The sequence below is a fragment of the Siniperca chuatsi genome, linkage group LG4 (assembly GCF_020085105.1).
Source record: "Siniperca chuatsi isolate FFG_IHB_CAS linkage group LG4, ASM2008510v1, whole genome shotgun sequence".
In the NCBI taxonomy this organism is placed as follows: domain Eukaryota; kingdom Metazoa; phylum Chordata; class Actinopteri; order Centrarchiformes; family Sinipercidae; genus Siniperca; species Siniperca chuatsi.
This window is the reverse complement of record NC_058045.1, coordinates 14,811,764-14,826,042: the sequence shown is the minus strand read 5'-3', so window position 1 is coordinate 14,826,042 and position 14,279 is coordinate 14,811,764. Positions and strand designations below refer to the sequence as shown.

General features: G+C 40.4%; 1 protein-coding gene across 12 annotated transcripts in view; it reads left to right on the top strand.

Moving 5' to 3' along the window:
* Window positions 1–14,279, top strand: part of shank3a (SH3 and multiple ankyrin repeat domains 3a) — a 159,051-nt gene that overhangs the window by 126,471 nt on the left and 18,301 nt on the right. For all 12 annotated transcript variants that reach the window (XR_006377837.1, XR_006377836.1, XM_044194845.1 and 9 more), the window contains 4 exons: window positions 8,087–8,162; window positions 10,564–10,646; window positions 11,582–11,706; window positions 13,932–14,067. Coding sequence is in view for 10 of the 12 variants with exons in the window: in XM_044194845.1 (XP_044050780.1) it covers window positions 8,087–8,162; window positions 10,564–10,646; window positions 11,582–11,706; window positions 13,932–14,067 (420 nt within the window). In the remaining 2 variants the exon portion in view is untranslated. The remainder of the gene's footprint in view (window positions 1–8,086; window positions 8,163–10,563; window positions 10,647–11,581; window positions 11,707–13,931; window positions 14,068–14,279) is intronic.

Below are 14,279 nucleotides of genomic sequence, written 5' to 3'. Positions count from 1 at the left end.
CAAACACCCCTTGAGCAGCTGCTCTTTCAGAAATACAACAGAAGAGCAATTGGTGTATCTGTTTACAGCACAGCCAAACAAACTCACATTGTTTTAATAAAGTAGTCAGTCAAAAATAGTGGCAACCGCAATCTGATTTCATGCTTCGCACAGCACGAGTAATTTTCCTTGCAACAGCAGGTCACAATAAAGTTGGTTACCTTTGAGGAGCTGGAGGTGTGCAGCCTGTCATCTGTAGCTCTTAATCTAACAGCTCACTGTGGCTGCTCCTTCTCATTCCATTACTCCCTGCAATATTTTAAAATAATCATTGTCTTGTTTTGTATATGCATTATTTCTGAACGATCACGGTCAGCACTAACCGCAATAACAAATACGCTGTGTTTCCTGTGGCTGCGTCACAATAAAAGCCACCCCGTGTTAGACCAGTTGAACACTTCTAATGTGAAGCAGCAGCATTAGGATGTAACTTTTGTTGTCCAAACTGGTCAAGGCAGAAGTAATTATAGCTGTTCCAAACGACCACACTCCAAGGCGGAGTGAAAAGCCGGCTGTCATAGAGAGGGCAAGACACGATAATCATTTTCAAAAAGGGGATAACGGCACACATTTTTGGACTATTTTCATAGTGTTGCACTCTGTTGAACACATGAAAACTGACTGAAATAGTTGTGTCAAGAATGAAAAAAGAGAGCTAGAAAGAGAAGTTTAAACCCTGGCTCCTTTCTCACCCCCACACAGCTGGCCAATCACGGCTTGAAGTGGGTGTGAACGTTGGATTGTCAGTTTCAGAAAGTTACAGAAATTGTTGAGCACAGCAACCCTAATTCCAACATCGGAAAGATGTGGGGGGAGGGAGTTTTCGAAGCTATTCGACCAACCGACAATTCTGATGGAGCACTGAATACTGGTGCCATTGACAACGTGTAAAGAGACGAACAGACTGTTATCAATGAGGTAAACTTACATTGGATTACATGCATGCATCGTTTCCTGTGAGTTCCTCATGCGTGTGAAGGCAACTTTACTCTAGCGTTGGGATGGCAGACTCTGCCACTAACAATGAAAACTACTATATAGAGAGGTAACTACTGAATATAAATACATCAAATAGTTATTGCAGAAAAAATGTAGATGATAGTAGTATCAAAAATGGGGTTTGATTTCATAAAATCTTCAGGATTATAACTTTAGATCAGAAAATGATCAATGTGAATTAATCATTTCTGGAACTGTCATATTGGTTGTTTTGGAAGATACTAATGAGGGCTATTGGGCAGGATGCAGATTTATTAACTATTTGAGATATTTTCACTGTCAGTCTGTCATCTAGTGCCCTCCCTCCCTCTGGTTTACTCAATTTCAGTCTTCTAGTTAATCTGTCCTCCCTGTCTTTCCACTGTAACATTCTTTCTCTGTTTTTTTTTCCTCTACATCTTTCTCATTTGGTCCTCAATTTCACAGTTAATTAAGCTACCCTACATTCTCCTTATCATGTCCATGTATGCAGAAATGATTTAGTAGTGCATCATACCCATATCAAAATATGTGCTTATACAGTTTACGTTTTGTCACCTTTGATGTTAAATATTATCCTGCATATCTATTTGATTATTATTTGAATTCCCTGTATGTACAGAATAGATAAAGATTAAATTGATACAGAGCCTGCTTTAAGTCGTTCTTTACTGACTTTTCTTTTCCTTCAGTGTCCTCTCTATCACACTGTCCTATTGTGAGCATGACTAATTTCATCCAGGAATGGAAAAACTATTCTCCTTTCTTCTAAAGTCTTATTCAAGAATTGTTTGGAGGAATGGGAAATCAGGAATAGACACAGGAAGATGAAGAGGAAAAATAAAATGAAGACATTGCTCTGTCCTCTGTGTTGTGTGGAAGTGGGTTAGCCTTGTATCCACCTGCACGGTCCAGCGACTCCCTGTTGGATCTGTGGAACGACAGGCACATTGTGTGACAGCACAAAAGCGAAAGAAAGAGAGGATGATTCTGTCTTTTTTTTTTTTTTTTTTGTCTTTTGCCACAAGCATCTCCTCACAGGCTGTGTGGCTCTTGGGAAGTTGTTACATCAGGGAGTCCAGCATTGTTCTGGTTCATTTAAACAGTGTTTTATTCATGGTCTAGGGAGCCCTCAGAGTTTTGTACACCCCCCTGCTTAGTCTTCCATCCACCTGGTTTAGGAGGTTAATGTGCATGTAACATGAATGAGGAGGCAGAGAGAGAGAAGGAGAAAAGGAAAGGAGGGATAAGTGATGGTGTGGAAGCGAAGTATTAAAAAGTCAATGAGGCTCACTTGATAAGTGTGTTTGTGTGAGCGTGTGTGCATGTTTGTCTGCAGCTCTTATCACTGGTAAAACAGCATAGGTTAATTCTCATTCAGCAGGGTTCAGAGACAGTGTGTGTGTGTGTCTGTGTTGGTTTGTGTTTCCTTGCATCTGTGTGTAACTTTTGTGACAAGGACAGTGAAGGTGGTACAATCTGTCCAGAATGGAGAAGCACTGTGGGCTAAGACAGGGACTTTTACAACAGAACTCTCAGAGATGTAGCAGGTTTAACAGAGTGGCAGAAAGAGCTGCATTGTTTCAGCACGACATATAGCTTGATGTGCTAACTATGCTTTCGTCTCGACTATAAAACAATGTTCACAGCTATCGCCAGGGAGAACAGACAAACAGCTTATTCTCACATTTTTATGGATGAGTTATTGCTCATGACACATAGAAACGAAACCTTTCAATCAATACCACATTAAGTCTGTAGATCAGGCAGACGCAGAGCGCTTATCTCTGGAAGTTAGTGAAAAATCAGTGCTGTTGGTAAATTCAGTACAATACAAAGAAAAACAACCTTTTTTTTCTGTGAAGCTATAATGTTAGCATTTGTTGACATAAAAAGAGTGTGTGCAAAAGAAAACAAAAGGCTAGATTTATAGTCATGTGGTGCTGAGAAGAAAAATATGACCTTGTGGTTTTTTGGGGGTTTTTTTGGTGGTACTGTAACTAACTGTTACCATGGTTAGCAAAATAAAAAATGATCTTGGCCTTTATATTCATTATGGAAAATGCTTTAATAAGTCTTGCTAAAATGAGCTACTAAAATGAGCGAATAGGTTGAAGAGCACAAATATTGTCCTTCCTACAGTGCTGTATCAGACATTAAAATTCACAACACCTTTACTTTAATGAGCTTGGGTGTAGAAGTGTTGCTGCGTCTTATCAGTCTGTGATAGAGACAGGGGCGACTCAAGAAATTGTAATTCTATATATTGTACCCGTCATACCTATTGGATCTATCTATGTCTGTCCATCAGCAAGCAGCTCAAAATAACGCTTTTACTTAGACCAAATGTTTCCATTCTACATTTCATGCGCTACACATTGTTTTTCTAAGGACGCCATTACCGCGTCACCAGATGCAGCATCTACAGTCTAATGAAAATGTCATTCTCTCAAGATCTGTTTTATTAAACCACATGCTGAGGTCACCTCCTAATGTGCACTCACAGGCAATCGGCCCTCATTTTGTTCTCAGAGGGAAAGGACCTTCCTCTCTTGCTTTCTCCCTCTGTGTGTTTACTAAATGCCATGCAGTTATACTTCACTATTTCTTTGTTTTTTATATATTTTGCTAATGTTCAGTATTTTTATTTTCTACTGTTTCTTTCTTTTCTTTTCTGTTTATCTGAAAGAACTGTAGCTCTTTCAGTATTGTGTGAGTGGTTTCAAGGAGAACAGGAACTGAATTTTTCATCAGGACATCGATAATCTCCACAAACAGCGACAGTATGTCTAAAACCAACCAACTGCCGCTTTTGACATGGTACTCGAAATAGGCGGTAATCCTTTAATATGCTTTATTTTAACATGACTGTATATAAATAGTTTACTGAGTAGCACCCAAGGAGTTCATGATTGTCTTTGTTCTCTGAAATCTTAGTATGCTTATCTTCCCCTCTGACAGCTCAGATGTTGTAGCTCTGGTGCAGATTTAAAGGTGTTTCTCTTTGTTTTATTCCCATCTGGTGCTAAACTACAGCCTGTAGTAGAAAGCAAACCAAAAAAAAACCCCAAAACAAAATAATAAACCCTCCTAATGTACGTTAACTTAAACAACAGCTTTTACTTACAGTGGACGCCTGTTGTCCTGTCTCTCGATCCTTGTGTGTGTGTGTGTGTGTGTGTGTGTGTGTGTGTGTGTGTGTGATAGATGGAAGTGGAGTTTAGGTTATCTGTGCTATCAGGGCCCTGCCTTTAGATGCTCCTGGGCTGTACAAAATAGATGACAGCTGTGATGAATGAGCTGCATTTCACACTCTTAGACTACATCTGGTATCACATGGTGTGCACACAGGCACACACACATACTGTTTATACACAAATGCATATACCACTCACACACACAAAATACTGTCAGTGGGCACATTCACACTCACCAGCTCCCAACATTGTCCAGAATTTGGCTGATTTTCTTTTTCTTTTTGATGATGTGTGAGTCTGAATTAGTGTGTGTGTGTGTGTGTGTGTGCGTGTGACAGACTGAATGTGTAGGAGAAGGCAAGTGCTGACTCATCTACAACTTTCTCCCCAAATATCACCTCTTCTTTCATCACTACTTTCCTTTGACATCCAGTGCTAACAAAAAGCCTCGTCTTTAGTAACCTTCTAACCCAGACAAAATATCAGAAAGTTCTCACCTAACCTCTCTTTTCGCCCTTACCTCCTCTGATAACCGATAACCTCACAAAAACACCTACTCAGCTTCATTCTTAATTACATATCACATTATCTGATACTCAAAGACTCTTGATCAAGCTACACTTTTTTTGTTTTGTTTTTTTTTTCATGTTTTTGGGGAGGAGGAAATGTACTTCATTTTCATGCAGCCACTTTCCCTCAACCAGCCTTTTCTACTTCTATTTTAGTTTGATTTTGCACATTTCATGTCTGTGTGCAGTCGTCTTAATCATTCAGGTTGTAAGATGCCAGAGCAAATGAAAAACAATTGACTGTGCTTCATTTTGGCATCAGAGAAAGCTAAAGAAAGACAGTCTGATTGGAGGTAAGGGACGATGACACCACTTATCTGCTGCTTACAATATTTCCATAACATCATTACCTCTGCAGTTTGCCAACACACCTATAAACCCAGTCCAGGGAAGTGGGTGCCAAAGGAAGATACCCTCTGCGCCGTTGTTTTCAACTACATGTCATCCATATGATTTATCTCCACAGGGAGAAATGTTAAGGATTTCCTCAGATGAACAACTAAAGGTTTTCATTTCCACAAAGTCCAGTGGATTTTGTAATTTGTTCTTACACACATTTCCCAGATTTACTTTTGTCTGCCCTCAGGGAACAGGCATGAACTTGTTGCATTCAGTTGTGGGTTATTTGTGTAAGTGGAGAGAGCAGTAATTGATAGCATAGTAAGGGCAAGATAAGGAGAGACAGACATAAGACGTGTCCTGATGAATAAAATTGGACTTTCAGGTCAGTCCTTATTTTGATTAATAAAGAAACACTCAGCCTCTGTTGTCTTAATGAATGCATTTATTAAAGCACTTGTGCCAGCAGCAAATTCTACATGATAGTGGCTGCATATGATTTGCTTGACAAAAACACTTTAAATAGGCTAGATATACTCAAGAAAACAAGGTCACAGAGAGGGGTGTGTATGGCTCTTTTTAGCTATCTGGTCTAAACAACAGAATTCAGTCTCCATCTAGCATATCTCGAGAAATTGAGACACCCCAAGGTCTTCTAATCTTTCAGACTAGGCAGTCTGAACCTTCTCTGATGTCAATGGTCACAATGCCCATTTTGAGTTGTTCATTTTACATATACTGTACATTTCAGCAACTTCAGTAATTTTCTACCACATGTCCCTTGAATGCAGATGCTGCTGTTGGAGAAACTGGTGTCTCTTTAGCTTTTTCAAGCTGAATTTCTCTCTGTATTATTGAACACTGCAGCAAAATTATGAATCGCATGCTTTCTTCTCCTGATAGACTGAACCCAAAACTCGATGTTTGATGTTGACGTTAAATACCAAATAGCTGCCAAACTCTCGTTTGTGGCTGTGCTGCAAATATCTTGACATGCTGATGATCCATGAAAATAACAAAAATACAATTTATTTTTTAACCTTGAAAAATGTTTTGGGTGAGAATTTTCCTTTCAACTAAGCCACAATTCAAATACACAGCCAGTGACGAGGAGGTGACTCACTGACCAACTGACTGAGGTTCTTGCTCTGGGAAGAGATGGGCCTTGTTGTCAAATACTGTAGGCAGAGCTTGGTCTTGTAATTTCGGGTGCTTTCATTAAAACAGCCTCCTTCCTGTGAGTGGGGTATGTGTAGTGAGGGTAGAGGAAAGCATCACATTTGCAATCATGCTGAAACAAATGAATGTGTAAGAATCAGAGAGGTTGAGATTCACACAGCAATGCTCTTGGAGAACGAAGAACACAGCACAGACAATCAAGATTGTAATAGAAAGGCAGCTGAAGAAAATGAGACAGCAGGTGAGAGAGAAAGAGCAGAGGACGATGGTTCAGATTTAAGCAAAAAATTGAGAATTTGGAATGGCTGCTAAATGCTTTTTCTATTTCTTTTCTTCTGGTGTGTCACCAAGTGTCAGTAGATGCAGTTATCAGAGCTTCAGCTGACAGTCTGTCACTCACACACAGTCAGATGGACAGGCGAAGAGGATGAGGATGCTAGCCACTTCAAGTCCGCTCACTTACTTTGATCTCTTTCCCTATTTGCGCTTTACATGTCTCTTTCTTTCTCATACACACATATATGGGATACCTCAAACAGCTTGATGTATTGAGTTTAATATTTAGCAAACTGTAAAAAGTGACAGGAAACAGAGAAGTGGGGGGACATGTGACCAAGGTTACAAGCCAGACTCGTGGCTTCATGCTGTGTTTCTCACTTCGCCACCAGGATGCCCCTCGCTCTCACAGCTTTGCCCAATTAAGAGTTTCTGTGTGGCCTGAAAGGGTCTTGAGGTGTGTAGTCAGCACATTGCTGTTTAGTGGAGTTGCAGTGTGTATTATAGGGATGGAGAGAGGGCATCGATCTCTATCAGCACTCCAATAGGATAAATCCACCCACATGTTGACAGGAACCACACACACACACATACTGTGCACACACTATATTAATTGAGCTCAACACATTCCCATTCTAGGGCATTTGCCCGCTTTTAAAGAAACACTTGTAGAATTGTGCAATTATTTTACTGTTTCAAAAGCAAAAAATGACTATGCAACAATTATACTCTGGTAGGTTGTGATAAATGAAGCATGTAGATGATAATTACTTCTCTGTGGTAACTTAAGTCCTCTAAGTGTACTAACTGAATTCAATTTTTGCTTGACATTTTTATACTAACATGCTAAGAGCTGGGGCGGAAAGAGCCTTGACATTTTTGGATTTTTATGGATTTGTGCAAAGTCACTAGCAGAACTTCATCTAATCCAAAAAATAAACCTGTCCTTCCTACATCATATTTAAGCAGTGCATTCCTGGGAAGTTTTGAGATTCAGCTCATTTACTCAATTCTGTGACAAAATGCTGCAAGAACAACACACACTGGCAAATTCGGCTGACCTTGCTTTCAAGACGCTGCACTGCACTAGGAATTTAAGCCTTGGATGATGTGTGGGTATTTGCAATCAGAGTGCCTCTGATATGAAATTTGATGGTATTCCTATTCACCATTCTGTGTGTGTGTGTGTGTATGTGTGTTATAGGTAAATCAAAACCAGGAGTGGTTTGTTTTTTCACAGTATATATATCTTATCTTCTCTGTTAAATTTCAATTGCTCTACTTAATACCAAAATCAGGTGTACTTATACATACAAAAGAATTACCAGATGAGGAATTGACAACTTATAATACATTATTTTAACCCAATGTGAAAATATTAATAAAATTTAGCCTTTCAAGAAGTTTTCAGTTCTTGATGTCAGCATACAATATGGGGTCATATTAATGCAGAACCTGGAGGTACTGGATTGTCTGATTAGTTGAAAAGGTATTTAATCTGTTTTACAGAGACTCGGGAGGACCGCACTAAGAGACTGTTTAGACACTACACTGTGGGATCCTACGACAACTTCACCTCATACAGGTACAGCCTCTTTCTCTGAGCTAGCATGCTACTGCAATGTGCAGGCCATGTGTATTAGTGTATACTGTACTGCACAAACCATATCTGTCACATCACAGACTGCTTCCTTACCTGAACATGGGTAATGAAGTTCATGTGAGAAGGTGTTGGAGTGTTATGGAGCTGCTGCCATCTAAAGGCATAAGGCTGCCAGTGCACTCAGTTCTAAATGTAAAATACACATTTGTATTGCATCACTCTGTTTAACAGTTTGTTTTTGTGTGTATGTGTGGGTGTCTGTGCACTGTGCATACACACGCATAATATATACTCTACATGAATGCATGTGGGCACATGCATGGTTTTTTGCTTCATATTTCTGTGATTTGCTACCAGGATGTTCTTCAATCTGTTTAATGTTTTATTTTATGACTCTTAGTCCATGTCTTTCTTTTCTTTTTGCCGTCCCTGTCTCAAACTGGCATTTATTGTGTAGAGAGAGAGAGCGTGCTCCCTGTCTTCTAAATCAGATTGTTTTGCTGATGGTGGAGTAGCAAGCTATGTGTGGTTTTGTTATGATGCATATTCCCGCTTTAATGCCACATTGTGTCAGTTTGAGATGCTGCGCTAGTCTGAGTGAACATTGTTTCCACCCACTTTCTCAGCCTTTTATAAAATGTCAGGTTCTTGTATTATAGGTTTTAGTTGGATTAAATGTCACTTCTGTTACCAGGGCTCCAGGTTTGTAGAATTAGCATTACCACAGTCACACTAGCTTGTGATAGTCTACATACATGGTATGTATATATTTTTGTTTTGGAATGGCAGGTACTACCTTTAACCAAATACAGTTTAGTTGAGACCTGGGAAATAGAAAATGAAGTAAATTTCTGCTTTCTTGCTTTCCAGAGGTACCACAGTAAAAATGAACACAGCACAAAATCATTGCAGGTTACAGTTATGAGACTGAGGTTTGAAGGAGAAGATGCAACATGAATGTCTGTATAAATACCAGTTGCACATGCCAACACAAGGCCGAGATAGGACAGAAACTTATTGAGTTACATTTTACAATTTCTTAGATTGATAACTGAACTGCAGTCTTGGGAATATTAGAATCACAAATGTCAAAGGACAGGTTCATTTTGAGGAAACATTTACCATTTTAAATTGTGAGTCTTACATCAGAGTTTTTTCTTTATTGAGTTATGTAGGCGGATAGAAATTCTGAACAAGGGCAGTGAGCGTATTGCATTAATGCAGCATTTTGGGGCATAGAGCAGAGATGAAAGCATAGTGAATAAAAGGGTTTGGACTGAAACAAAGCATCTGAATGATGCTTTTTTTGTGCATAATAATTGGTTCAAAAGTTGATAGATAGCTTTTTATGAAACCAAACCTTTGACCTCCCTCCTGCAGAAAGGTTTGTTACGGGTCTCCTGGCTCCAACAGCAGGAGCTCCGTGTTCCCTTGGTAAGTCTGAGAGAGTGGAGTGTAACTAAGCTAATGGAGATTGTTGCAAGTCTCGCCTAGTTGCAACCTGAACACTAGCTCTCTACATCTGCCTCAGCTGTGAGGTAGGATGACTGATAATGCTGAAAATCACAAAATACTACAAAACTCTTGCCTTTTGTCAGGGTGTTCAGGCTGTAAATTGGCAGCAGTCCCCTCAGTCAAAGTGTGGTGTGAAAAGACTGGAATATACAAGTAACGCAGCAACTTCTTTGTCGTTTGTACCTTACTAACTCTGCTTTGGTTTTGGCTCAAAGGCTCTGGACACAGATGCGCTGAAAAAATAAATCTAAGTGTGTGCAGAGCAGCACAGGTTAACACCATTTAATAGCCTCTGCCCCTCAACACTCAGGAAATTTGGGCAGTGATGAACTGCTCACTTACTTTTGCCTCCTATTCCCTCTGTCATTAGTCAGGGGATAATATTGCATCTGAGCCATCTCTGTCAGTTTCTTTAGCAGAAGCCCTCCCACCCTCCTCAGCTGCAGTCTCATCTGAAGGATCAGCCAGAAGATTGATTCACTCTTAGGTTTTATCCCAAAGATACTTCAATCATGAGGGGGTACTCTATCTCGCCTGCTCACTCTCTCACACTCTCACTCTTGTTCTCTGTCTCTCTATCTGTGTGTGTGTGTCTCTCTCTCTCTCAAAATATGAGCACAACCCCTGGGAATCCTGAGCTGTGGTTGCTTCCTTGGCTTTTAACTTGATTAGTTAACAAGAAAGGAAGTACAGGTGTCTGTTTGTGTGTGTGTGTTTGTGCGCGCGCCTCCATCTCCTTCCACTTGTCAACCCCCTCCTGACCGACCCTGTTTACTCTCCTGCCCTCCCTCTTGCCCCTCTCTCTCTTTGTTTGTGTGAGGATAGTGTTGGATTCATACATGCTTTCCCTCTGCTCTGTCCTTCACAGTGACTATGTCATAGAGGAGAAGAATGCTGTTTTACAGAAAAAAGAAAATGAGGGGTTTGGCTTTGTCCTGCGGGGAGCCAAAGGTGGGATACAAACACACACACACCTTTGCGAAAACATTCACATTCACTACCTTTCAACGTGTGAGAATTTTGATGCAAGAAGTAGTTTGTTGTTTTGAGTCACTGAGTACGGCTCAGTCTGTATTGTTACTGTGTGAGTCAACAACATAACCAGCTTTGGTCAACACTCAGCTTGTATACTCAGATGCACTCAGTCTTCTGTGTGTGAGTGTATGTGTGTGTGTGTGTGTGTGTGTGTGTGTGTGTGTGTGTAGCCCTTTTGGTGGCGTCATCCTTGGCTGAGCTGTCGGCTAGCTGTCCCATCTGTTCCCCGCACATGGCGTTCAGCTTTAGTAGAGACACACTCCTCTCTCCCCTCTTCTCTTATTTCTCTCATCTTTGCACTGTCTGTTCTTGTTTTTGTTCTTCTCCGCTCTCCTCCAGCTCCTTCCTGTCCATTATCCTCTCAAAAAAAATGTACGCAGTCGCTTTCATACCTTCCGCATTTTAAACCAGAATCCCCTCTCTACTCATCTCCATCACCACAAATTAATTTTACTCATGCACATGCCAACTCTCTACTCAGGCTGGTTACCATGGCAACCCCTCTCAGCCACCTTGCCAGGAGTCTGAGTGTGCTTCACTGCTCCATCACTCACTAACATGGATCTTGGCTCACCCCGCTCTCTTTTACTCACTCTGTATTTAACTCCCCAGTACCCTTAAACACACACTCCAGGTCTCTTAGTGGTCCTCTGAGAACTCTCATGTGTCAGTGATTTAGTTGGATTCGCTCCAAGATAAAATGGAGTTTGTGGTAGTGCACTCACTTAACAAAGTGTGCTTGTGTACTGTACGTGTGTGTCTATTTTGTTGGAACATGCATGTAGTTGAGCAAAGGAAGCTATAGCTTTCACTGAACTGTTCTGGGCGGGGTTCTCTGTGTTTCTTTTCAGCTGAGACGCCCATTGAAGAGTTCACCCCCACCCCAGCGTTCCCTGCCCTTCAGTACCTGGAGTCTGTGGACGTGGAGGGAGTGGCCTGGAGGGCTGGTCTGAGGACAGGAGACTTCCTCATTGAGGTCAGCTCTTCACTTGCTGTTTCTTCGTCTTTATCTATCTCATTACTGAACAGACTGGTGATGGGCTTAAACTGTCTGCTGATTGTGAAAAGTTTCTTTTGCACTTTGCTGGAAAGGTGGAGTTAATAAGATCTGGTATCATCCCCAACCCTGCCTTTTTGGATGCAGATCATCTGCTCAGGGATTCTTTGAGCAATTTTTCTGCTGTTACTCTGCCTGAACTTGCAGACATCATGTCTCTTATAAGAGTATCCTCCAGCCCTCTGGACAAAATCCCAACTAGGTTTTTATTGGAAGTTATGGATTGTATTGCTCCCCTTTTACAAATTATTTTTAACAGCTCGCTGTCTACTGGCTGCGTCCCTGATTACTTTAAAACTGCATGTGTCCAGCCAGTCCTAAAAAAATCTGGGCTTGATCCCACCCTCCTGGACAACTATCGCCCAATCTTCAAACTGCCTTTTATTTTGAAGATTCTCGAAAAACTTGTATCTAAGCAGCTTCTTGCTGCTGTGGAAAACAATAATGCCTTTGATAAGTTTCAATCTGGATTTCGTCAGCACCACAGCACTGAGACAGCCCTTCTCAAAGTCACTAATGACCTTTTAATGAATGCAGACGCAGGCATGTGCTTAATTCTTGTGCTACCTTTGACACAATTGATCATGGCATTCTTTTAGATAGACTGTGTCACTGGGTGGGCATATCTGCCACTGCACTAGACTGGTTCTCATCTTATCTGTCCAATAGGAAATTCTGTGTCAGCATTAATAACTTCATCTCATCCTCCTATATCAAGTACGTGTGCCTCAAGGTTCAATTCTGGGACCAATACTGTTCTCCTTAAACATGCTTCCCTTGGGTGATGTCAACTGCAGATATGGGATTTCTTTTCATTGATATGCAGATGACACATAGTTGTACCTCCCTGTCAAGCCCACTGACCTTAGTACGCCGAGTTCTCTGCAGGACTGCCTGTCTGACATAAAAAAATTGGATGTCGATAAATTTTCTTCAGCTCAACTCAAATAAAACCGAAATCCTTGTTATTGGGCCCCAACACATCATTAAACAAATACTGCCATCTACTGGTAACCTGTCACAACATATCAAGCCTGTTACAAGAAATCTTGGTGTCCTGTTTGATAGCAATTTATGTTTTGAGCAACATATCACTAAGCTTGTCCAATCATGTTTTTATCACCTGAGAAATATTGCAAAAATCCAATCTATTTTAAATCTTAGTGATGCAGAAACTGTTGTACACGCTTTTATCTCCTCACGCCTCGATTATTGTCTTAATCAAAAAACTTTGACACGACTGCAGACTGTACAAAACTCAGCTGCTAGGCTGTTAACCAGGACCAAGAAGTACGATCACATCACACCTGTTTTAGCCTCTTTACATTGGCTCCCTCTTGGTTTTAGGATTGATTTTAAGATCTTATTGATTACTTTTAAGGCTCTTCATGGCCTGGATCCAGACTATATTTTAGGCCTTGTAATCCCTTCTGAACCTTCACGTACTTTGAGATCTTCGGGCAGGGGTCTTCTGTCTGTTCCTGAGTCCAGGATGAAAACTAAGGGGGACAGAGCTTTTGCCATCAGTTCCGAGGCTCTGGAACAACTTGCCCAAAGAAATTAGGTTGTCTGAGTATTTGTCTTCTTTTAAGTTTTTTCTCAAAACACATTTTTTATTGGAAAGCATATCCTGATTTTACCTAAACTGGCTGTCTATTTTAATGCTTTTATGTATTTTATGTATTTTCTTTTATATTTCATCATTCACTGTGGTACTATATTTCTCTTTTTGTGAAGTACTTTGTACTTTGTTTTGATAAGTGCTCTATAAATAAAGTTTTATTATTTATTTTTATTAGAAGAAAAACTTAGCAACTGCAGGATTCTGTACAGTCCTATAGTGCATTTATGGATATGATGCATAGGTCTTCCTGTGCCTGCAAAGAGGGTTATTAGAAATTTGTGATTATTTGAAGTTAATATACGAAGATATGTGAAGCGTCTAATTTTTTTAATTAATGAGATACTGCTCGATAAGAGAATAGAGAATGAAGAGTAGATGAAGTTTGATCATTTGAAGTATCCCACCCCGATTGACCAGAATTTGGTAACTATGGTGCTTTAATGTCTGCAGCATTGGGAAAAAACAAGGTTACACTTACGTCACCATGTCTCATTCTGCCTTTGTATGTGCTTTCTCTTAGGTAAACGGGGTGAATGTAGTGAAGGTGGGCCATAAGCAGGTGGTATCCTTGATCCGGCAAGGGGGCAACAGGCTGCTGATGAAGGTGGTGTCTGTCACACGTAAACCTGAGTCTGAGGAAGTTGTTCGCAAGAAAGGTAAAGACCAGAGGAATGGGATAAGCTCCTCTGTGCTCACCCTTTTAAAAATGTACATGTTAAATTCATATTTCCACATGTGAAATATCACAAAAACACATGTATATTGTGTGAACTGTGAAATCACATGAAATGCTGCTTCACATATGGGCTTTTTTTTGAGAACCAGCTCAATTTCTATTACACTTATTCATTAGTATAAACAATGATTT